Source organism: Nestor notabilis, unplaced genomic scaffold, assembly GCF_000696875.1.
Source record: "Nestor notabilis isolate BGI_N333 unplaced genomic scaffold, ASM69687v1 scaffold3632, whole genome shotgun sequence".
NCBI classification, from domain to species: domain Eukaryota; kingdom Metazoa; phylum Chordata; class Aves; order Psittaciformes; family Psittacidae; genus Nestor; species Nestor notabilis.
Window position 1 is genome coordinate 3355 of NW_009916901.1, and position 23328 is coordinate 26682.

General features: G+C 42.3%; 1 protein-coding gene across 1 annotated transcript in view; it reads left to right on the forward strand.

The window, feature by feature from the left end:
- Positions 1–1952: 1952 nt before the first annotated feature.
- ARPP21 (cAMP-regulated phosphoprotein, 21kDa) overlaps positions 1953–23328 on the forward strand; it is a gene marked incomplete at its 5' end in the record, with an annotated part of 50965 nt that continues 29589 nt past the window's right edge. The window contains 5 exons of the mRNA XM_010024809.1: positions 1953–2183; positions 6358–6527; positions 8085–8189; positions 10454–10717; positions 18316–18442. Coding sequence (XP_010023111.1) covers positions 1953–2183; positions 6358–6527; positions 8085–8189; positions 10454–10717; positions 18316–18442 — 897 coding nt within the window. The remainder of the gene's footprint in view (positions 2184–6357; positions 6528–8084; positions 8190–10453; positions 10718–18315; positions 18443–23328) is intronic.

Below are 23328 nucleotides of genomic sequence, written 5' to 3' on the forward strand. Positions count from 1 at the left end.
ACATGACAAATGGGGCAAAATTGGTTAAGTAGTAATTTCTGGGATTTTTTTTTTATATTCAGAAAATTGCTGAGGTGGATTTATGTCTTATTTGTGTTCTTTCAAAATCACCAACTTGATCTACTGACACAGGAAAACAGATAGCTGATTTTTTTAAGGCAGACATTCCAAAGCTCTTGTCTTGGCCAAGGTGGAGTGATAGCTCTAGAGGGTTTTTCCACTGCTTTTGCCTACCATTTGATGAGTACATCTGCATTCATTGCAGTCCTTTGGCTTCTAACATTCAGAAGCTGGTAAAGATCAATCCATGATTCTGCCATGAAAACAGCTGAAAAGGGGAGAAGTAAAGAACAGTTGAATGTCAGAGCTGCAATGTGCTTTATGCTCACAGCATTCTCCAGAAAAGCACAAAACAGGGAGAGAGAAGTCTGAACTTCGTCTTGATATTGCATCCATGCTTAGGAAAAAAGGGATTATGAAATCCTGTCACCCCTTCTGCATCTCCAGTTAGCCTTCTAACCTGTTGAATTCAATAGGTGATGAAAGAGAGGAGAAAGTAAAGCAGGAACTCAAAGAAGCAAGGAAGATGTCAACCACTGCTTGCAGCTTGGTGAGGATGACCACCGGGAAGATCTCTGCAATTTGTAGAAACGCTGAAATCTGAAATGATCCAATAAATAAAACTATCCCTGCAGGAATAATCATTCTAACTTCCCAGTCTCAGACTACAAGGAGGGGGAGAAATACAGCAACTAATACAACTTTGAAGTATATATGTAAGAATTAAACATTTCTTCTAAAATCTCTATCAATTTCTCAATTACATACTGGAGAAGCAGATTTAGGCTCCTGCTGATGGCAAATAATGCACAGCTCATAAAGAGGACTGTCTCTAGTAGCTGCCATATGAATATGAAGTTTAAAGAAGATGGATAAAAATGTGTTTCACACAACAATCCATATTAATCTGTGGAAAGACCCTCTGTTAAGTAACAGGATGCTGGTGTGATTTCTTCAGAGGAAACCCATTTTGGTCTAATTATGATGAAATAAATGAATTCCAATACGGATTTTACCGAAAATGAATCCAAGACTTTAAGCAGTCCACTGCAGTCCTCCTGTAGTATCCCAGATATGAAGGATGTAATTTGCTCTCTAAGATGTTTGTGAAAACCTAAGTCTGAGTTCTGTCTTTTCTTTTAGTCTGCACCTGCAGAAAGGCACTAAGGAGGTTAGTAATTATTGTAAGATGCATAGACAGTGCATGGAAGTAAAATAACAGAAGTTGCAATTAAAATATATTTTTGGGAGGAAGCATCCATACAGGCGTTTGCTTTCATACCTCCCTTGTATTTGCCCTAACGTGCTGCTTCAGGGAAGCCGTTCATCTGAGCTTTATGCTCTCAGAGATCTTTGTCATTTTCACATGAAGCAAACTGAAATCTAATCAAGTAAAAGCCCTGAAGTTTGGAAATAGTATTTGTTGTTTAAAATAACGCATCTCCCCATCCTTGCAGGCAGGAATGTGTTTTAGCACATTTCATTTATCTTGATCGATCAATTTTAATAGTCTAGGTGCTGAAACACCCAAGTGGCAGAAGTCCTGGGTAGCTTTAAGTTAATGTACATATGGCACAGCTACTGTGCTACTTGACTGACAACAACTGCTGTTGCTGGGTTGGGTTTTTGTTTTGTTTTTCTTTATAGAAAGTATTCAGTGTTTGTTCTTTTGTGGTGGGGTTTTTTTGGTTGGTTGGGTTTTCTTTCATGTGCAAGCACCATGTTTAGTTTTTATACCTTGTGAACCAATATTGCTGAATGACAAATAGGATAAATACGTGCTGAGCGCTTTGTGTTCTGCTTGATAAATCAATTTACTCATGTTTGTGCCATGTCTGATGGGGACCAGGGTCCTTTGTAACCCCTCTGCCGCGTTTGTGTCTCTCTGTTAGGCTCAGAGTCTTCCAGCAGCGCTGGCTCCTCAGGATCACTGTCACGGTTACATCAGCCTCTCCAAAGTGCATCTCTTGTCCCCGGGGTGACGGCCAGCTCTGCGGGCAGTGTGTCCTACCCTGAGAATGGGATGAGTGGCCAGGTGGCCCCCAGTAATACCAGCTATATCATTCTTCCACTTGAAGCTGCAGGGATACCGCCTGGCAGCATCCTTCTGAACCCGCACACAGGTCAGTACGACACTTTCCTGCCTGGTGCTGCCCTTCGGTGTTTGCAGTGTAATCTGGGGAGCTGGCACATCTCTTGTTTCTGGAGATATTTTCCTTGAGGCACCTTATGAGGAAGCACATATACATGGAAGTGACATTTGGCAAGGAGTTTTCTCAAATCTGCAGGCAAAGCCGGATTGGCTTTGTGAGGCTGTTGTGGCATAACAAGTAGGAAGTGATACAAAACACACTTGTGCGGTTCCAGAGAGGATATTAATCTTGTAAAGTCCTAGCACTTCTTGGCTGTGAATCCTTTTTCAGTAAGGACAAATACTTCTCCATATCAAGCGTGCTGAGGTACAGTGCAACTGAAATACGATGTCGAAGTCTTAGACATTGTGCTTGGCAGCAGAATTTCAAAAGGCTTAAAAGGCTGCGTTTGAATTAGCACATCAGAGTTAATTTTATTGTGAGCTCTGTGATTAGCCATTGTATTGAAATTGGAAGTTTTCTGCTGAAAGGCAGTTGTAACCTCTTCAGTTCCTGGTACTTAGCAGCACTGTGGCACACAAGCGAGGCACTTGGAGTCACCCAGCGCTGTGAATGCTTCAGAAACCACTCAGCTTGAACCAGAGTGCTTGGTGGAAGATAAAGGCAATTTGTTACCTCCTTGGTCCAGATGAAGTCCAGGCCACGTTATGGTATTACTCCCCACAGTGCTGTACTGACAGGATTACAAAGGTTCAGGGAGGCTGAGGCTGTGATGGTTCTGCAGTGATTTGGGTTATTTCAGTGACCATGCCTAGCTGTGCTGTCAACCTTAGCTGAGTTATGCTGGGTTTAAAATAACAAAGCCTACAGTGAAATATATGTTCTATTATACTGGGAGCTGAGGGTGAACTCCAAAATATTTTGTCAAAGTCTTTAATGGAGCGTTCAGGAGCTTTTTATGTGGAGATCTTTGTTTCTAACCGGTATTTTATGTCTCTTACGCCCCTGTGTTCCAATGTTTTGGTGCAAATATGTAAAGCTCATGCTAAAAATATTTTTCTTTTTGGCCAGAATTCAGTCAAGAAAACCTGAAAATTGCAGCATTTAAGAAAAAACATAGCCTTGACAATCTATTAAAACAAGCTTTCCATAGATGCTTGGAGACAGTAGTATCTGGGGCTGATCAATATACATCAGCATATACAAAATCAGGCATTAGTTCTTGTTTGCTTAGATTCCAATGTGATAAATTCTTTCCAGAGAGGTGGCTTAGTAACTTGAACAAATTAGTGCTTTTTTAAAGCCTTTACTACTTATGTGTGCTTTTGTCAAGCTATTACAGTATTGACATGAGAGCCTAATGCGATCAGCATAAATTGGGATTTGGGGCATTTCTTAAACACTTGGGGGAGAGGACAGAGTAGGAGGTGGGCATAAGACAAAACCCATCATTACTGTTGTTCTGGAAGTTGACAGTTCTGTCTGTTACACTGGAATTCCTTGGTCAATAGAGAAGACAGCATACGTGTGCTGTGTGGTCCACTTTCATGCAGAAGTCATCCATAATTCAGGTGATAGGACTGTCCATTTAGCAATTTGCAGCAGGTGGCTCATATTTTGCCCTGGTACCTAGGAAATCTTTTTCTGCTGTAGGTTTTATACCCTTCAACACTGTCACTAGACCAGAGCACCTTGTCTTCCCTCTTCCCTGTCTGCAGAAGCATCATGGAGAGATCCATGTACGTTGGTACGTTTAACATTCAGGGAGCAACTGCTTTTTGTGTAAACAGGATTTTGTGTTTCTTTCAGACTCTGTTTTGTCTCTGTAGCTCCCTTGTAAATGCATACATGGTAAAGACAATGGAGGGAGCAGTTCTGAAATTGAAATTCTTGTCTTGGCTGTATAGCTTCACGCTTCTACCTGTGCTGGAAGTCAGGGTATACTGCAGTGTCTGCTGTGTTTTTAACATGCCGCAAAATACATGCTGCAGATTTGCCACTCTTTGGGCTAAGAATCTTTGCATCTTATTAGGGTAACATTATAAAAGAAGCTCCATAGGGAGGAGGCTTAGATTGCTGGATGCTGTGCTCAACTATCAAAGTGATGGATGCTGTCAAAAACATAGATGAAGAGAAGACAGTTTAAAGACAAAGGAAAAGGAGCTTTGTTTCCTGTAATGAATAGATTTTCATTCCCTATGTAACACCATTCTTTAGCTCTTTCTTCTCCTCTTGCAGAGTGGCTACTTCCAATCTTTTTCTCTCTTTTGATCATAACACCATGTCCTTTAAAGATCCTTGCTTCCTTTCACGCTGCATAGTCACTGACTCTGCAAGCCTCTAATGGCATCCACAGATGCTGTCAGTATGTCCCTGCTCTGATTATACCTTTCAGCTCCTCCTCAGGTGGTGGCAATCCGCACTTTCTTTTCCATATCTAGTTTCCTTTGTTTGCTCTCTTCTGCTTTACCCTTCTTCCCAAATGAAGATACTTTTTGCTTGCTTTGGGAAAGCACCATTTACCTGGCTGTGCTGTTTTACTCTGTTTCACCCACTTCAGCAGTCTTTTGCACCCTTTAAAGGATTCTTGTTGCTACGTTCTCTGACTTAACCCCTTTGACAATTTAAGAGCATTTACGTTTCATTCTTACTCCTTTAAATGACATCGCAATCTCTGTCCTTCTCTGAGGGCCACGGTTCATAACTTACAAATGTCTTCCCTGTTACCATCTGATCTTTCCTTTTCATTTCTTATTTCAAGATTTCTTCATGAAAGGTCTTTTTTTCATCTTTAAAAGCATTTGTAGACCTTTTCTCTTCCAGTTCTGCCATCCTTTGCTGAGACGCGGGAAGTGCTCTTTACGGTTTCCCTTGAGCATCTGGCACAGGTTTTGGGAGCCTGTTATTCTGCTCATGCAGTTGGACTTGCCCAGAGTCCTAAAGTACTTCTAGAGCCTGAGATGCCCAAATCTAGGGAGTCTATGCCGTTGTCACCCAGTATGTTCACAGCAAGGAGCAAGAAATTAGGTAGTGGACAGAACTGCCTTGTGCTTTGCTTCCATTCACTCTAATGATGACCTTTCTCACTGTGAGTGTGAGATGTGCCCAGTATAACATGGTGACTTCATCCTGAAAGTCTTGATGCTTTAGAGAGAGAGCAGGGTTTCTTTAGCCAGTGCTCCTCATGTGTTCCTGACCACGATTAATAAGAGGGAGGAACCAGAAGGCTGAGGAGTACATAGAACAGGTAGAGATGCTTGTGGTATCCAAACCAGAAGTTCATTATTTCACTGTTGCGCTCAGTCACCAAATTCCTCCAGCTCTCCCTTTTTATCTCAAATGTTCATACTTTAGTTACCTACATTACATGTTATCACTTCACTGCTAGAATTCCTTCTCAAGGAAACATCTGTAATTCCTTTGATTTACCGTTTTATGATGGAAGAGAACTGAGGTCATGGAAAACATTTTCCTTACAGAAAAATACCATTTCCTTTTTGTTCATAAGACAATGACTTGGGTAAATTTATTTATTTTTCAACAAACATTGCTTTTCCCCAGCTGAAATAGCTGAAGCAAGAAGTGTTCAGCAACTTAGTAGAACTTCGGACAGAATTTGTCCTGTATATAAGAGATTTTCAAAGACGACGTAAGTGTTGCTTCCTTGATAACTTCCAGTGCTGCCTCCTTTACATAGGGCACAGCTCTCAGAAGTACAGATCTATGTCATTAGAATGTGTAAATAAATTAGTAATGAGGGTGGGTTTGGGATTTTTTTCCTTTTATTACAAACTATAATATGTCAGGAGCAGTTGTGCACACTTGACTGCTATTGCGTGGCAATAAAATGTACGTGAATATTCTCTACCTCCAGTGTTTGTTTCAGAGTTCAATTTTAGCACTAATTGATTCATCATTGAATGACTCCAAGTAACCATCGCATCTGACTCATAGCCATGGTAACCTTCCACCCATTCCTTGGGAAGTCATACTGCCAAAACTGATACCTGCTGTCTGCTTTGCCTGCAAATTAAAAAGAAAGAGAGAAAAGGATGGCTGATCCTGTAATGGGTCATTGAGAGTGATGAGCACTTTACTGTGGTAGCAGGTCAGCTAAATAGCCATCAGTTAAAGCAAGGCTGTATGATTTCATACAGAAAACATTCTTAAGAGTGTGGAACAAAGGCAGGGTGCTCTGTTTCAGGTCAACCGTTCGTAAATCCTGATGGGACACCGGCAATATACAATCCTCCCAGTGGCCAGCAAACGATGAGGAGCCAGATGGTGGGACAGTCTCAGCAGCAGCCTTCATCCCAGCAGCCTCAGCAGGTTCAACAGCCACAGCAGCAAATGGCAAGTCACCTTGTCACACAGGTAGGTGTGGTGGCCATTGGAAAAAGCGAGGAAGCTCTTGTGGATATGAAGGATGGCCTAAAGGGTAGGAGGGAAGGATGCAGGTAGACAAAGTATCAGGATGCTCATTTCTCTTGAAACAAATGGGGCCCATGCTTTGTATAACATGAGTAGAGAGAGAAGATTCCTTTTTCAGTTTCATCTAAAGCATGGTTTCATTTTGACAAGGACTTTTAAGTGAGTTGGTGCATGTCTACACACATTTATTTTGCAAAAATTGCCCACAGGTGAAAGCTGAAGCATTTAATTTTGAAGCAAATGCACTGTGTAAGTCTCTCCAAAGAGCTGGGGAGCTTTCCCTGTCCCTTTCGACAGCAGTGGGCTTGAGTCAAAGAATCGAGTACAACACAGGGCTCTATAAACTCTTCCATGTCCCGTTATATGAGGCTTGTTCTATGGGTAGCCCACTCTCTGTGCCCCAGAACATGGGTCTTCTGCCTGCGCCCCATGTTCTGGCCATGACCCTGTTCTGAGCCACAAGCTCTGGATCTAGAGCAGGAGCAGGGAAGAGCAGTGTGGTTTGGGCCCGTGCCATGGTGTATCAGCTCTCTGGCCCCTGGCTGAGCATGGCACGTGGCCAGATGTGCTCAAGCATGGTCAGCATCTGCTTCAAACTTAATTTGAAGGATTGTGTGCCCGCTTTCCCAGAGCGGGGAGCGGGGGGGGGAGGAACTACTCAAGCAATCACCCTACATCCTGCTTACTTGCAGAGCAGCCAAGATCTCCTGTGGCTCTCGTGTGGCTTTATATAATGTGGCACAGTTTATCCCAGGCTACCCAGAAATACAATGCTCAAATTCCGTGAAGTTTGGATTTGGATTTGGATTTGTGTGTTTGTGGCTCTTATTGCCTGATTTGGTCTTAGCAGTGTTTGAAGACAGTACTGCAGTACTTATGCATGTAGTACCAAACCTGTGCAAGACTCATGCTAAATGAGAGATCAAACCAAAAGGAAGAGTAACAATATTCCAAGGTAATAGTGCTGTAGAAAACTGCTTTTTCACTTAGATAAACATCTGCTCCAAGCTGATGGGTCTGTCTTTTGGTAACTCACAACCTGCTCTTTGTAATTGGTTTTTTTTTGGCTATTGTGTTCTACCAAAGCAGCTTTTCAGTCATTATTCCTTTGCCTATGACACACTCATCAGTTAAATCAGCCATTATCAGCAGAATTCAAATATACACTTATGCTGTGTGGCTTCCCCATTTATCTCTGTAAATTAAATGTAGAATCATAATTTGGCTTTGCCTCGCATCAGTACTAAGGTGTAGCTGTGGCTTTATTTAATACAGCAGCCATTGAATATGTGAAAAAGGCAGAAAAATCTGTGATAAAGAATTGTTTGGTATAAGGCTAAGATGAAGATGAAAATTGCAGCACCTGACCTTTTGTACCTGGGCTGGCAATGAGCCTGTGTTTTCAGAGCTGTGTTTGAGACCTTTGTTCTCAATAACAGAGGTGGCAGGGGTGGTTGTTGTTATGTGTATTTATTGTCTTTCCCTGTGCTTATTTTGCAGCCTGTTCAGGCAATGCAGCCATCTTCTCAGTCAGTCCAATATCCAGCAGTTTCTTATCCTCCCCAGCATCTCCTGCCAGTCTCTCCAACGCAGCAGTTTTCTGTGGTACTAAAGATTTTTCCTTTTATTTTTCCTTTCCATGGTGTTGAAGTTGGGTGTGTAAGCATGAGCATGCCCAGGAGCCTCTGGGTAGCACTGCGAGGGGTGTCTCGCGTGAGAGCCCCGTCTGAATCCCCATTTGCCTTAACACTTTCGGTACTGACAAGCTTTCCCTTGGTTCTGGTTGTCCAGCCTGGAGGATGGTGGCAAGAGCAGGGCTGTCTACCTGGCTAGCAGAGCCTCCAGATAAGTGTTTTGTTGTGCTTGTGACAGGAACTTGGGTCTTCCCACTTCATGTTGCAGAAGCTTAAATTACTAACTTGGGCGGTTGAGATTTGGACTATTCTGTTCCCCTTTTATGTCCACATAAAAGACTAGAGAAGAGAACTCTGGAAATCATTCTTTTGTGTTTTACATTATTTTCTCAGTGTACTAAACCCACTGCCTGGATTTATTCCCTGGTGGTACCAGAGCACTTGGGAAGCAGAGTAGTGGTGAACCAGCTGCAGAAGGTGTGGTACACTGTGTGTCCTGGGAAAGCACCAATGGACATATGTAATCAAGATAAATAGAGTGCTCTCCTGGAGTCTGATTCTGCCTTGGTGCTTACAGGGCTAACATTCTGCTGTTGTAAAATGAAGCTGACATTTTAAGAGGCACTACAAGATTATTGGTTTTTTAATGTTATTTTTTATTCTCGCTCTGGTAGTCTTGTTCATGACTAGTATTTTTTTTTCCCAAGGTAGAGATGTCATGTAGTTAGAGTAAGAGATGGAAACAAAGCTGAATGGATCCTTGCAGCTAAAATAACATTATTAATGCCTGGTGGATGAGCAGTACCATTTAAAGGACAATAAAAGAATGTTCCACGCTGAACACAAGTTGCATATCTCAGTGCCAATTCTCTTGAAAAGTGCCTTGCAGGCATCTCAGGTTGTTCTAGTGATAGGCGTAGGAAGGCTGATATTTTTAATGGCTAATTTAACAGTGAAACTTCACCTGAATTAATGTCTTCAACGTACATTGCATTATACACAAAATGTATTAATTACAGGGTTTTGAAGCTCTTGGTCTCTATTGTACAAAACCAGAGACATTCCAGGCTCAATGAAGAATTTGTTTGCAGTTGCTCACTGTCCAGGTAGCTTTTTAAAGACACTACTTTGGACAAACAACTTCTGTACCTAAATATGGATGTAGGAGGATGGCGAAGTTAATGGCATTACATTCTTACACCACCTGAAGATCTGCCAAGGGTGTTTGAAATGTTCTCCCATGGTATCTGCTCTCAGAGTGGGAGGTTAAGTCAAATAGCATGGATGTTCTAAGTGAAAAGCCTTTTTGTAGTGCTTATTCCCTATCCATGAGGGGGTATGAGGAAGGGACCATAATCTGCATATCGGCACATAGTGGAGTTTTACGCTGGATTTATTGTGGTACAGAATATATTGAGTATTTAAAAGTCTTTTGGTACGGATACAGGTGAAGATGCATAGAAACACATCTGTAAATCTTCGACCTTCAGAATAAGCTTGAGAGAGTTGAATAGTATGGATCTTTTTGCAAAACTGAACAGATACTGTGTGGAATCCCTGAATCATTACCAGCACGTAATGAGCCTTAGGTCCATTGACTTTACTTGGTATGTTCATTCTACCATAGATTTTTCTTTTTCCCCTCCAGTCAAATAAAGTACTTGTTTCTTTCTAATGCTGAATAAAACCCCTTAAAATAGCAACTGAAGGCTCAGCTTTTTTCACCTTCTCTGTGTTTACAACCTTGGATTTTCAAAACAGTCCAAAAAGGTAAAGGTCTGCACCTGAATCCCACTGATTTCCTCTTGGGATCATTTTGAAACACAGGTGACGTTACCAGCCTGTGTTTGGCTGAGGAATTCAGTGTTTGGGGGAAGAGCTATTCATAACGTTATTTTCACACCCTTTATATTTAAAATGTCTTCTTTTGAACACTGTAAAGTTCACTTGTCAATTTGGAATAATATGGAGGAGCAGGGTAAAAGCCAAAATAATTGGCTTTTGTACCATGTGGTGCCATTCCCCTTGCAGTCTGGAAGTCTTTGTCAAAGCATTTATAGTGATTTTCATTTTAATTGCCTCCATTTTTGTAGATACCCCTGAAAAGTCTGGTATTTGAGCCGAGTGCTTCCTTTCCCCCTTTGTGTCCTGTTTGAGCCTGTTTCATTTTGCCACTTTGCGTGCCTACTGCAGACATCACGCCTGCATCATCTTCTCCTGCCTTTCACCCTGCAGCGAGATGACATGACAACACAGTTTAACCAGATGAGCTTGAGTCGCCAGTCATCGGGAGACAACCCCGAGTCGCCGTCTGGTCCTGTGTACCCATCGCCTATCTTGCAGCAGCCTGCCCAGCAGACGGGTTACATTATGGCTTCTCCAAGTCAGCAGCTTCCCCCGGGAGGCTTTACAGGTTCAGGTCCACCAGTATCCCAGCCAGTGCTGCAGCCACCACCTCCACCCCAGGGCTTCGTGCAACAACCACCACCGCCTGCTCAGGTACGCGTAGCCTTTGCTGTTGGTTTGGCGTGTTGCTCATTGTAACAGTTTTAGCCAGTAGGACACTTGAAAAGCCTTTGTCGATCCCTGGGTTTCAGCAATTCCTTCCTTATCCTCACACCGTTTTCTGAACACACGTTCATACTCCAGGACATACCTGCACATGGTAAGGGAAGGATCCTCCTCTGTGTTGACGTTGTCACCAGCATAAGTGTTCAGATTATGACCATCATTTTCCAGCTCAATTAGAAATACAAGATGGGAAAAAAATTATAGAAAAGGAAAAAAAGGATTTGTGGATATAGAAGCTTCTTTGTTTAAAAAGTGGTTAAGGAGCTGGGGGAAGATCTGGAAGGCTATTCTGTTCTTACCCCGTTTCCCTATTCAAAGTACACCAAGATGGTACTTAGGAACATGGTTTAATGGTGGACTTGGCTTACTGTAAGCCTAAGTGTTAGGCTTACAGTAGGACTCAATGATCTTAAAGGTCTTTTCCACCCTAGATGATTGTATGAATATGAAGGAGGGTGAGTAAATATCCATAGTCCTTTTTCCCTGTATGTACACCAAAAGAACAACACGCACATCAGCCCAGGTAGTCGTTAATCATATTTAATTGACTTGAACATGTGAGATGTCACAGATCAGTAATTTTAACTGTCTTCCTGAAGAATGATTATGTTTTACTGTTCACTACCAAACATCTCCACTTGTCTCCTGGGTACCTTTACAGAATATTGAAAGTGATTACTGTCAAGAAGTAAAATGCACAGATGACTTTCTGGCCCATTTTCAAGGCATACACTTTAAAAAGATGAATTTCGTTACGCAATTATAGATAACTTCATTTAAACTCTACTTTAAAATGGTATTAATAGTATTTCTCTTGTTTTCATTTTATCCTTTGGAAAAAAAATGTGAAAAAATAAAGAAAAAAAATCACCATTTCTTTTAATGTAGAAGTAGTATAAATCCTACTGGGGTTTTTTTTGCCACTTCTGACTGAAAATCTCCAATTGTGTTTGTTAATGGGATTCTGTATTGCCACAGTAATGAAGAATTTATACTGTTATAATGCTTTTAAGTGAGCTAGAGATCCAGTTAATTAGATCACTAATTAACAATAAAAGATATCTGAGGACTGCTGGATGCTGACACCCATAGAGGACTGTGATGTCCGTAGTTAGAAACCATGCAGCCATTTTTTCTGAGAGAAGGCTTGTAATAAGAATAATTTTAAGGAGCTGAAGTTCAATGTAATGTGATTTTTTTTAAAAAAAGCATAATATTGATAGAAAAATATTTCAGTGTTTGCAAAATGTAGCATATTTTAAAAATATTTGGGGAAAAAAAGTGACCTGACAAGCAGATTCCATCTCCCCACCTGAACTCTGTCTCCTCAGTGAGCAAGTAGAGGCTCTCTGGGCTTCTCTCCTCATGTACAACCCCCCAGTGCCCTCAGTGTTTTCAAGCATCACTTAATCAAACCTCCCGACACTCCTAGTGAACCGGATCAGTGTGAGCACCTCCATTCCATGAGCAGATGAAGTGATGGGTTTGCCTGGGGGGCTGCAGCATCCTGCAGCCCAGTTTCCACTCAGTCTGGTGTGGCACTACGTTATGAGGCTGTTTTCCCCCATTCATACTTGCTCTGGTACTAGTGGAGAGGCAGGTGAACTTCTTCAGAGGGCAAACGATGAGGAGGTGTCTCTTCATGTAGAGGCTGCTGTAGGGCCAGTACTGTACTGGTATGGCTACTGGCCAGTATGTCTCTGTGCCACAGATACAGTACGTGCAGGCGCTTTCCCCCTGTGTTGTAACAAAGTGGAAAGTTACCAAGGGCAGAAAAATATCTTTTGGGTTTGCAGCAACCTCAGTTATTTCACTGGGGAATAGTTTGTCCTCAGAGGGGCATAGAAAGGTGAGAAATTCAGCGCTGTCAGCATCCACTGCACTGCGTGCACCAAGCATCTCCAGCTTATTGCTATTCCACAAGATCCTTGTCAGATACCTGTGTGGAAGAGAGTGTGTGGGATGTCAGTCCCTGCTGCCTGTGTCCCTGTACTGTGAAATAGCAGTGGCTTTGGTCTGCAGGGAGGGAAGAGGGGGCAGCAGCTGCCAGCGTTTGCATGCACAGACAGGAACCTCTGATATCTTAAGCTTTAATTCAGCCTCTTCAGCCCTAGAATTTGGCACTTTGGTTTGTAGCACATGTACAGCAATAGAGGATCCCACATATAAAAAGATGTGCAAAGCCTTGAGAAATAGTAGTTCCTCTGCCCTAATAGCTCAGCTTTCTGCGTAGGGCACCTAGACCCCAGCTCTCTATCCTGCCCATGGCAAAACTTCACTGTGGCAGTGGCTCTTGGCATTCTGCTTTACCTATTACTCTTTTGGGCTTAGACACGGTAGTGAGGCTGCTCAAAAGGGCTGTAAGGATGGTAATGCATGCAAAACGTTATGTGATGCACCAATCAATGCAATCAATGTAAATGCACTTCTGTATCTTAAAAGTTGCTATTGAACTTATACCAGTAAAAAAGAGGCTTGACTCTAATGGGTAATTAGTTCCTGTAAATGCATTGTTGATAAGGTTCTAGTGGGCTGGCTGTGGTGTCCTATATGCTGTTGGAAATTAGTGGAGGTCCTGGGAGTGTGATCATTTCCTTTGGGATCTTAAAGAAGGAGAAAGAAATGCCCTCTAAGCCTACAAACCCTATGGTATTATGGTATTGCATTTAAATTATTAGGTTTTGTATTAAAGTTCAATTAAACATGGCTCTATGGCTGCTCTCCAAGATTCTCTCTCCCAGTCTGCATCAAAGCAGCGTCAGACTGAGTTTGAAATGAGATGCCTAAGAAGTGGTGAGAGGAAGCCTTACGTTCCTTTTGCTGTTTCTTTCATCACAGCTATTCCCCAGCTAGACAACAGAGTAATGATTTAATAACCTGAAAATAATGATATGTCTTCAGCCAACTGGAAAAAAACAACAGAAAGCCAAACCAAAATGAAACAAACAAACCTTAACCATTAGCCTGGGTTTGCTGAAAGGAACTTTTAGTAACAAAAGCTTGTTTGCTTTCTATATCACCAGTAGGAAACATACATCTTTACTTTCTCTATGTTCTTCTATTTGCCATTTTCTTCTTTCCATGGCACTCCTATAACACTGATGGGCCCAGGAACTTCAACAAGGGTCCACATTTGGGTTTTGCAGCACTTTCTCCATCGTGCTTGTCATTGCCTCTGCAAATGAAGAAATGGGAAAACTGTGAGTACCCTGCCAATGGGAAAGGATGCGCTCCCTCAAAAGTTATTTTCACCATGGAGTCATTGTTTCTGAAAAGTAAACTGGCAATATGATGTCCAGAAATGAGCTGGCGTGAATCCTTGGAGGGGCTTGGAGAAGCCATACACATGTTCAGCGATTTTTCATCTGAATTCAGTTTGTGTCATCATTAATTTTAGCTGTGTCCTTGCAGAAGACCCCTGCAAGAGAGTCCCCAGCTACCTTAAGACAAAATCTTTATTTATAGCATGCCTCCTTTAGGAAGCTTGTCATGAAGAAGGTTGGTGAGTCGCCGCAAGTGAATGGGGCTTTCATTGATGATCTCAGAAAATGATGTTGGAGGACATCCTACAGTTGTACACAGGCCATTATTTTATGGAGGGAGTGGAAGAGGGGAGAGAAGGGAGGACGAGAAAAATCCTTGAAGAAGGGCTGATCCCAGTCAGTTAGATATTGGGAAGAAATGGTACTTCCATGTGTCCATCCGTCACTGTGGTTTCTGTTCTCTTCACTCCCATTTATGCTGCCGTTAGCAATAGTGTCAGCATCACTAATCATCTGGAGGAATTTGTTAATTCAAACCTAACTGACTATCAGCAATGTTAAGAGAAAATAGAGTACTTGTCTGAAGTCAGAATCATGCTGTAAGTCAGTGGGGAGGTAGTTTGGGAAAGTAAAATCAGCCTGAAAGATGTGTGGAATCCTATTTCTACCATGAGGAAACGAACATTATCTCTGTGAATTTAAGGGATGCTGCTAGAGAGCAGTCCAGGGACACCCAGCCTGGAAATGGGTTTTCAACAGTATGTGGACAGAACAAAACCAAAAGCCAGTGCTGTATTGAGTCTCTGCCCGTCATCTAGGGGCAAAGCACATCGAAAGGAGGAAGAAGAAATGCCTGTTTGCGCCATTTCATGAGTGTCTCTGAAGTGATGTGCCCAGTCAGAAAGAAAAACCAGAACGCATTGGAATGGTCAACCTGCAAACAAGGAAGGTGTTCACCTTCAAAATAAGAATATCCGAGGGGGTAAAGATCATCAGTCAACTGCTTCTGTGGTAGTTATTAAAAAGGAGGGATCTTTTACAGTGTCAAAGATTAAGATCAGGAAACTGCTTTTCGACTGAAGAAGGCAGCATTTATTTAGGTGTGGTCTTAGAAGGGCTTTCTCCAATCTAGGATAGCCATACAGCTGTGTTGGCATGCTTGTTAGTGCAATAGAAACTTCCTGGTTCTGTAAATGAAATACATTACACGAGCAAGAGGTCCAAGGTTAGATTGTGCATTCACATGGGAAAGCAATTCAAGTCTAATTTGGCACGTCAGTAGGCTGCTACAGAAAGGTAATGGCTTTTGTTGAAGAGCGCATAAGCAAGGTGTTAGTAATGCTGATGCAATGAGAAACTAAAAAATTTAATAGGGTCAGAGCAGGCGATGTAGGTGATACTTGTTATCTCTGGTCCCTCCAATTCCACTGTTCACTAAAGTAATAGCAGAAAGGACAAATAACATGTTTTTACTACTGACGCAGAGATGTACTCAAGATAAATGAAAATGGATCCTTCCAAACCCCTCAAGCATGACAGACCTATTTTATCCAATGTCTATATTTTACACCAAGCCCGTCTTTTGATGGCAGATCTCTTCACAAAACCCAGGAAACACAGTCAATTCCAACTACAAACAAATAACCCCAAACTACCAACAAGAGCAACAACAAACAACTCCCGTGAAAACCTAAACCTCTTCTTTGCAAGTCACGTGTGTGTGATTAGTGACATATTCATCCATTAATCATTCTCAGTGAAATGATTATTTTCTTTACCCAGTATTCCTACTACTGTCATTTTTCAGGCTGATAGATTGCAGTCTGACAAGCTGCTAACTGGAGGTATATAGCCACTTTATTCCAATGAATTGAGAAAATGAGAGAAAGGGAGAAAACCCTTTGACTAACTGAGGTGTTATCTGGGTGGTAAAAATAGATACACATTTCCAAATTACCCTAAATGCTTCAGTGTGCACAGATGTTTTTGTGCTAAGCATGTTCAGATACAAACCTCGTTTCACAACCTACATTCTTTAGGCTATGTTTCAAAGTTAATACCTACAGACTCTTTCCACAAGAGATAATTCACGTTGTTCTCATATGCTCGTGTATTCTCAAATATCTAGGGGCTCATCTGTACACGGAAAATGAGGAAGTTGAGGGTAAATCAAATAAATTTAAATCCTTTAAGTGAGATTAAGCTGCTGCCAGAAGAAGTGGGAGTATTTCCACAGGGTTTAATATTCTTTGATTTGTAGAATGTAGTAATAGAAAATAAAGAATATTTGCCAGAATGTCTGTGCTGTTCCCCTGCTCCAAGGCAGGATCAACTCTTTGCATTGACTTTACTTAAACTGAGTCTTCTCGCTTCTTTCAAGTCTCCTATTGTAGAGTCTTGCTGAGAGCAATCGCATTTCCCCAACATGAGTTTATCACACTAAACTTGCCTGATCCGTTTTACATGGCTGTGATGGTTAAAGAATGATTTTGCAACCTATATGTCTGGGTCAGCTTTCTTATACCTTGTGGCTTTGCTTTGAGAGAAACAAGTTCATCCTGGTTTTGTCCATTTTACAAAGGCATTTTGCTTTTGTTACTTTAGTCTCTAACAAAACAAGCAGCTCATGGGCAGGCTGTAGCCATTACATGGCACTTGGTATGTCTGGAGGGGGAGGATAGTGCACATTTTTCAGTTTAAATGTTCTTGTTTTTCTGGTATTTGTTTGAATCTGGCTGATATTATTAGTGTGGGGAAGAGTCCCATTGATTGAAGAGAAAATGATTTGATCTTGAAGAATAAATTGGTATTCGGCCTCTTGATTGACAGGTGATATTGACTGTCAGTCAGTCTGGGGGTTTCACTTCACCAGCCACACCAAATTCAGCTTTGTTGATCCTGACACTTTTCCCACCAGTTACCCATCCAGTAGTCTTTTGCCTGCCCAAGTAGCCATTCATACCCTCTTCTTACGCAGTCTTTTAAATCTATGCCTGCCCTTTCTCATCTGGCATCATCTCTAGGAAAAGTGCTGGTGTCTCTTGTGATGTCCTAGCACAAGGATGCTATTACCTTTACTCTGCTAATGCTTTATGCATGATCAAGTGGAATGAGCTGTCCTGTGAACATTTCCTGCATGCAAATGAAAGTGGCAAAAATAGTTCTTATTTTTGTATGAAAAGAAGAAACCAAACCTAAACCAAAAGCATTTGGTAGGACTGTGCATATGTCTGAGTAGGATAAATGCCACACACAAAGGGAAAAACAAATAAGTAAATCGTATAAGGAAATGCTTAGGTCACAAGAGAAGTGATGTTCTCCCAGAGCTGTGACCCTCTGCAGTTGGTTGATACCATGTGCTACCCACCTCTGTCAGGTAACTACAGCATCCACTGCAGGTGAAAATGAAAAATTTGGAGTGCTCTGAACTAGCCAAAGGTCAGTTGAAAACTGTTCAGCTCAAATGTCTCAATACAGTGCTATAGCGTGTATAGGAAAAATGGGCAGCTCCAGCCACCCTCGGACGTCCGTGTTCCCCTGCGTGATGAGGTGATGTAGTACACATTGCTCTATAATGACAATAACAATAGCAAGAAGAAGCCCACCTACCAGAACTTGCTGGCTCAGTGCTTACCCTGAGCTCCTGCAAGAAAGTAGTTATGATTGTGTTTAGAACGGTAGTTGTATTCACACCACGTGCGGGAGAGGCTACAGGGAAACGTTCATGTAATTGTTAAACAAAACCATGAATTTAATCATTGTTTCTTACAAGTGTTAAGGGCACACACTCTCTGCCTTTCCCTCTATCTTGCTTCTATATATTTTTACTCTGGGCTATTCTTTGTTGCAGATTGACCATTTTTTCCAGAGCTCACTTACTGGTCAGCATGGTCTCTATATGTACTGTGTTGATATGGAAGGTGGTGGTTGCATCCCTTTTTTCTGCAGCATTTGCTATTTTACTGTGATTTCTTTGGTACATGATTCTTATGCATCCTGTAATGTTTTGTCTCTTTCAATTAAATTCTTTTTTTTCTGTTTCTTAAAGTATCTGAGAAGAAATTTCATCACTAGTAGTCCTTTTCCTAGCAAAGCTAAGAAGCAAGCAGCAGTTTGAAATGACACAGTGCAAACCTCTTCTCCCGATTACTGTTACCACTAATCTGCTTGACTTGAACTCCTGCTTCCCTTCCAGTTGTGTTTGATGTTGCGAACCTTGGAGCTTTAGGGCCTGTAGTTAGCTGCTGTTCTCTTTCTTTGCAGATGCCAGTGTATTATTACCCATCTGGTCAGTACCCTACCTCAACAACTCAGCAGTACAGACCCATTGCCTCAGTTCAGTACAATGCACAGCGGAGTCAACAGATCCCACAGACTGCACAGCAAGCAGGTATTTACATCTGTTACTCATTTCTTCAGCAGCTTGCAGTGCCTTGGCTGGTGAAACCTATTGGTTGTGGTTTCATTTGGAATTTGAACAGCAGAGGAGAAAGCTGGTTGCTGTTCTGTTTAAAAATGAGGGGAAAAATACAACTCGAGAAACTCTTTGCTTGGAGATACTGAAGAGCAGAGGTTTTGTTCTTCTCTACTGCTCTCCTGGACACAGTGTTGTGTCCTCAGTGTCTGTGCTCCACATATTGGGGCACAGGGAGAGCTGGGTGGGAACTGGTGTGAGCTGTACATTGCATGTTCAAGCCAACTGCTGCAGTTTGTCCTTCATCGTGCAAAATCCCCAAATATTTGTGAGACTGCACAAGGAGGACAGGTTTGCAGTGATGCAGAAGGTGCTCCATCACCTTCTGCTCTCCCTGAGCCTGAGGAGCAGCGAGGTGGTCCATGAGGTTGATGCCCATCAGCACCAGCTCCCCACAGAAGCGTGCGGCTGGAAGGGGGGCCGTTACACTGTAAGAGAGTGAGTAGCAGGTCTCACAGTGAACCGGTCTCTTTTCCTGCTGTGTCATGCCACTCCTGATGACACCAGATTAAGAGGGACATAGGCAGAGTTGGGCTGGTGCATGTTGGGGGGAAGGCAGGGGTTGTGCCTGTGAAGGGGTCCTCACCTTTCAAGGGAATAAACAGTTCTTCTGGTTTTGGAAGTATTTCTTTTTAAGTTATTGATTGTCTGTTTCTTTAGTGCACATCTCTGCTCGTTCGGTGTCTCAAACGGTAACTCCAAGGTGTAGGGGATGTTGTTTCCTGGTAGGGCTTGCAATTACAGACATGCCGAGTAGGATGAAACATTCATTGTTCTGTCTGGGTTTGGCAAAACCCATTCTGAATGGCAAAGCAGGTTCCCTGCAGAGGCCTTGATACAAAAGTCTTTTAAGATGCAAGTCAGCAGTGCAGACATGAGACATGAACAAGACTTACGGGGTCATCCAGCCATCAACTTGTCTCTGTAATGTGACTGCTGGCAATTTCGTTCACGTTCAGAGAAAGAGACACAGCAAACACAGCTACAACTAAGCAATTGATTGGGGGTTTTTTGCTTTGATTTTTAGGCTGTTCTAATAAAAATGGTGGCATTTTGGTCAGTGTCAGTGGTGCCTGACTGTGTCTGCTTTCATACCTTCATCTTTATACATCCCTGAGAGCGGAGAGGGTGAAATATTGCACAAAGGTCATCTGTCTCCTCTAGCTTCTATTACCTGACAGTCTAGTACCATGTTTATTATCTCTATATAGTGGGTCTTTGAACCTTAGTTCAAATCAACCTAGATGGCATTATCTGGGTCTACTATGTTGTTATAAAGCCATATTTATAAGTTTAATGCTACATCCATAGTACAATGGAGATTATGGTAAATGAAGTGTACAAGACATGGTCTAAAGCACTTAAGTGATGTTCTGGAGAAGATCCAGCTATTTGATCTTGAGGAAATCCTAGTTATAAAGATATATTGTAGCACAGGAGCTGTTATGTTTGGGTACAGACAATGCAGAGATGCAAATGCTAATTTTGTTTCTGTGTTTACTGCATCGTTTTCCTTACATGTTTGGCAAACATGAGTCAAGGAGTTTGTGTACAATCTCTAGCACGCCAGCCTTTCCCTGCAATTCACTCTTTCAGCTGCCTGCTCAGTTGGAAACATTATTTTTATCTCTTGTTTAAAACTGAAAACATTGTGACTACAGTTTAGACTCCCTGCTGTGGCAATGATTTTAAGCGTTTAGCTCTTCTCAAATCTTGAGACTTGGCTGAGAACAGATTCCTCAAGCTGGTTCATCCCTTTGGGCTCAGATACGTCCTTTCCCATAGCTGCCGTCCGAGCATATGATAGGCCTGACAGGAAGCAGTTTGCAGTTCCCTGCAGGTCTTTTCTTGGAGATGCTGGAAAGATAATGTGAATTTCTGTTCCACTGCATCCATGGGTATTTGGAGAATAACTAGCTTTCTAAAACGTCACATAATTTATACTTAAATAAAAGAGGAATTAAAGCATAGAAGACTGTGGTGGACTTGGCAGTCCTGTGGTAACAGCTGGACTTAATGATCTTAAAGGTCTTTTCCAACTTAGTTGGTTCTATGGTTATTCATGCTGTGATTTATGATGGAAGGTTCACTGTAAGCACTGAGACATCAAAACCCCAAATGATTCAGTGATGATTAGGTGGTTTCATGCCTAGTGTCACCACATCTGCTTTCCTTAGCATCGGCCTCCACACACACATGCGTTTTCCTCTTCATGTGCCCTGTGGCCTCAGTCTGCCTGCAAAGTCCTCATCTCTTTGGGCTCCTCTTTGATGCCCAGTAGCTGCTGCTGGGCAAGAGATGGTGCTTTGCAACTGCAGCAGATGGAGTGGTGGGACCTCAACAGAGCAAATCCCTGCAAGCTCACACTGCAGCCTATCAACAGGAGGGCAGGGGAGCTGGGGAGTGCCTCTCCTCTTCCAAGACCCTGATTCTTATGAAACTTTGGAAATGTCATCTCTCTGCAGCTTTCATCTCTCAGTCAAATGGGGTAGCAATTAGACGATGAACTCAAAATGTTGCTTTGAGGATCGTTTGAGCAAAACTGGCAGAGTAATCCCACTACTCTTCCCTTAAGAAAACAAGGGGTTTTTTGTTTTAAAAAGCAAAACAAAAAAACCCACCAAAAAACCTTTTTAAATCTTCCTAGAAACTTGTGCATGGCTGAAAAATAACAGGCAACAAGCGAGTGTTTCAGGCTATAGTTTCCCTTCCCATGTAGACTTAGCTTCAGATCAGCACATGAGCAGGTTGTGCAGGAGCCGGGGATAACAAGGGGCAGGAAAATGAAGAGGTGAAGCAGGGAGCAGGTCAGGGGTACTGAGAATGGAAAGGGGAAGAGATGGGAAGGAGGTAGATGAAACGATGATGTCCCCAAAGACCTCACACTTGATGATGCTTCAGAGAGAGGATGACTGCAGTGCAGGAGGGCCCATGGCAGGCCAGGCTCTCTACCTGTACCTGCTGGCTGGCTCTCACTGCAGTGTGAACAGGGAGCCTGGCACCTCAGAAAGTGTTTTATCAACATGCAGAAGTTTGCATGCTTGGAGGAGCTTTTGGAAGCTTTCAAAGCAGCAGCAAGGAGTTTAGATGTTATTTTCTCCACCTTTGGGCTGCAGAGGTCAAAGTTTGATCTAATGCCAGCAATTTGTTTTCATTTTGCTTAGAAAAGGTCACTTCAGGAGCGGAGCGATATTGATGGCTTTTACAGCAAACAGCTAAAGTAAAATGTCAGCACAGCATCTGTGGTGGGAAAGGGAGCCTGTACTCTCTCATGGCTCTGGAAGGAGAGCAATATTAAGTTAGAGTGGCTCCAGGGCAGAAAAAAAGATGAGCTCACCTAAAATTAGATTAGGGCTCTGGCAGCAATAAATCATCTGGAGAGAAGCATGTGAACTTGTGTGTGTTTGTTTACTCCTTTTATTATTTCTTTTCCCCTTAATTGCAGGCTTGGATGAGAGTGTAAGTGACCCATTCCTGGCATCAGCCTGGTACAAAATGAGATTTCCATGAAGATTTTATAAAAACCTCTGCCATTTGAATTACACCTGTTTCAAGCCAAAATCATAGAATCCCAGACTGGTGTGGATTGGAAGGGACCTTAAAGCTCCTCCAGCTCCAACCCCTGCCACGGACAGGGACACCTTCCACTAGAGCCGGTGGCTCCAAGCTCCTGTGTCCAACCTGGCCTTGAACACTGCCAGGGATGGGGCAGCCACAGCTTCTCTGGGCACCCTGTGCCAGCGCCTCAGCACCCTCCCAGGGAAGAGCTTCTGCCTAATGTTTAATCTAAATCTCCCTTCTATCAGGTTAAAGCCATTCCCCCTTGTCTCTATCACTGCATGTCCTTGTCAAAAGTCCCTCTCCAGATTTCTTGTCTGCCCCTTTAGGCACCTAAGGCTGTTACAAGGTCGCTCCTGAGCCTTCTCTTCTCCAGGGTGAAAATGCGGTCTCTGACAGTGTGGTAGCCTGGTCTGTAAACAGAAATACTTCTGGGGTATGTTGTTACTACTCATCTCTGCACTCTCTAACAGATGATACTTAAGATACTGTGACCAATATCAATAGAAAAATAGAGATATATTGCTGATAAATCAGTAATGTTTTGTAGTTTATCATGATAGAAGAAATCAGCAATATGGTCTTTTATTACCTCTGTGTCTATTTTCTTTCATTATAGCAAGTGCTGTGCACTGCAAGGACGTTGCATCTTTAAAGTGCTTCACAAACATGACCTGATAAGCATTGGTTTGGGATATGCAACTGTTCTTACGGCTGTTCACAAATGAAGAACCTGCAACAAATCACATGGTTTTCTCCCACTTTGGTTCATTGTTGTATCTCTCCCTCATGTGTGCCAGATAATTTCAGTGTGCAACTTAATGATAAAATAATATTTAGATCCTTGCTTAAGGGTTTAGCTCACAGTTCTAAAAGGCAGTTAGCCTGGTTTCTCACACAGGTGTAAGGTAAAAATCTGTGGTGTGTGTTTTGCATCAGTAATGAAGCTCAGCTTTCAGGAGATTAAAGATGAGACCTGTAATATTTGGTTAAAAAAATTTTCCAGCCAAAGGTTTACACTACAATATTTCCCGAGAAAATAAGATGATATTTGGCATAATTGGATGATCTGCCACTTCTTCAATTAAAGTAATGATTTTAGGATTTCCCATGCATTTTGGAATCCACAAATGTTGCCATTATAACCTGTTTCAGTGCCCAGACAGCACAAGGCTCAAATTGCATAGAAAATCTTTGTTTTTTCCTAAAATTCCAGTTCTAGTTGGTTGTGTACAGTAGGGAAA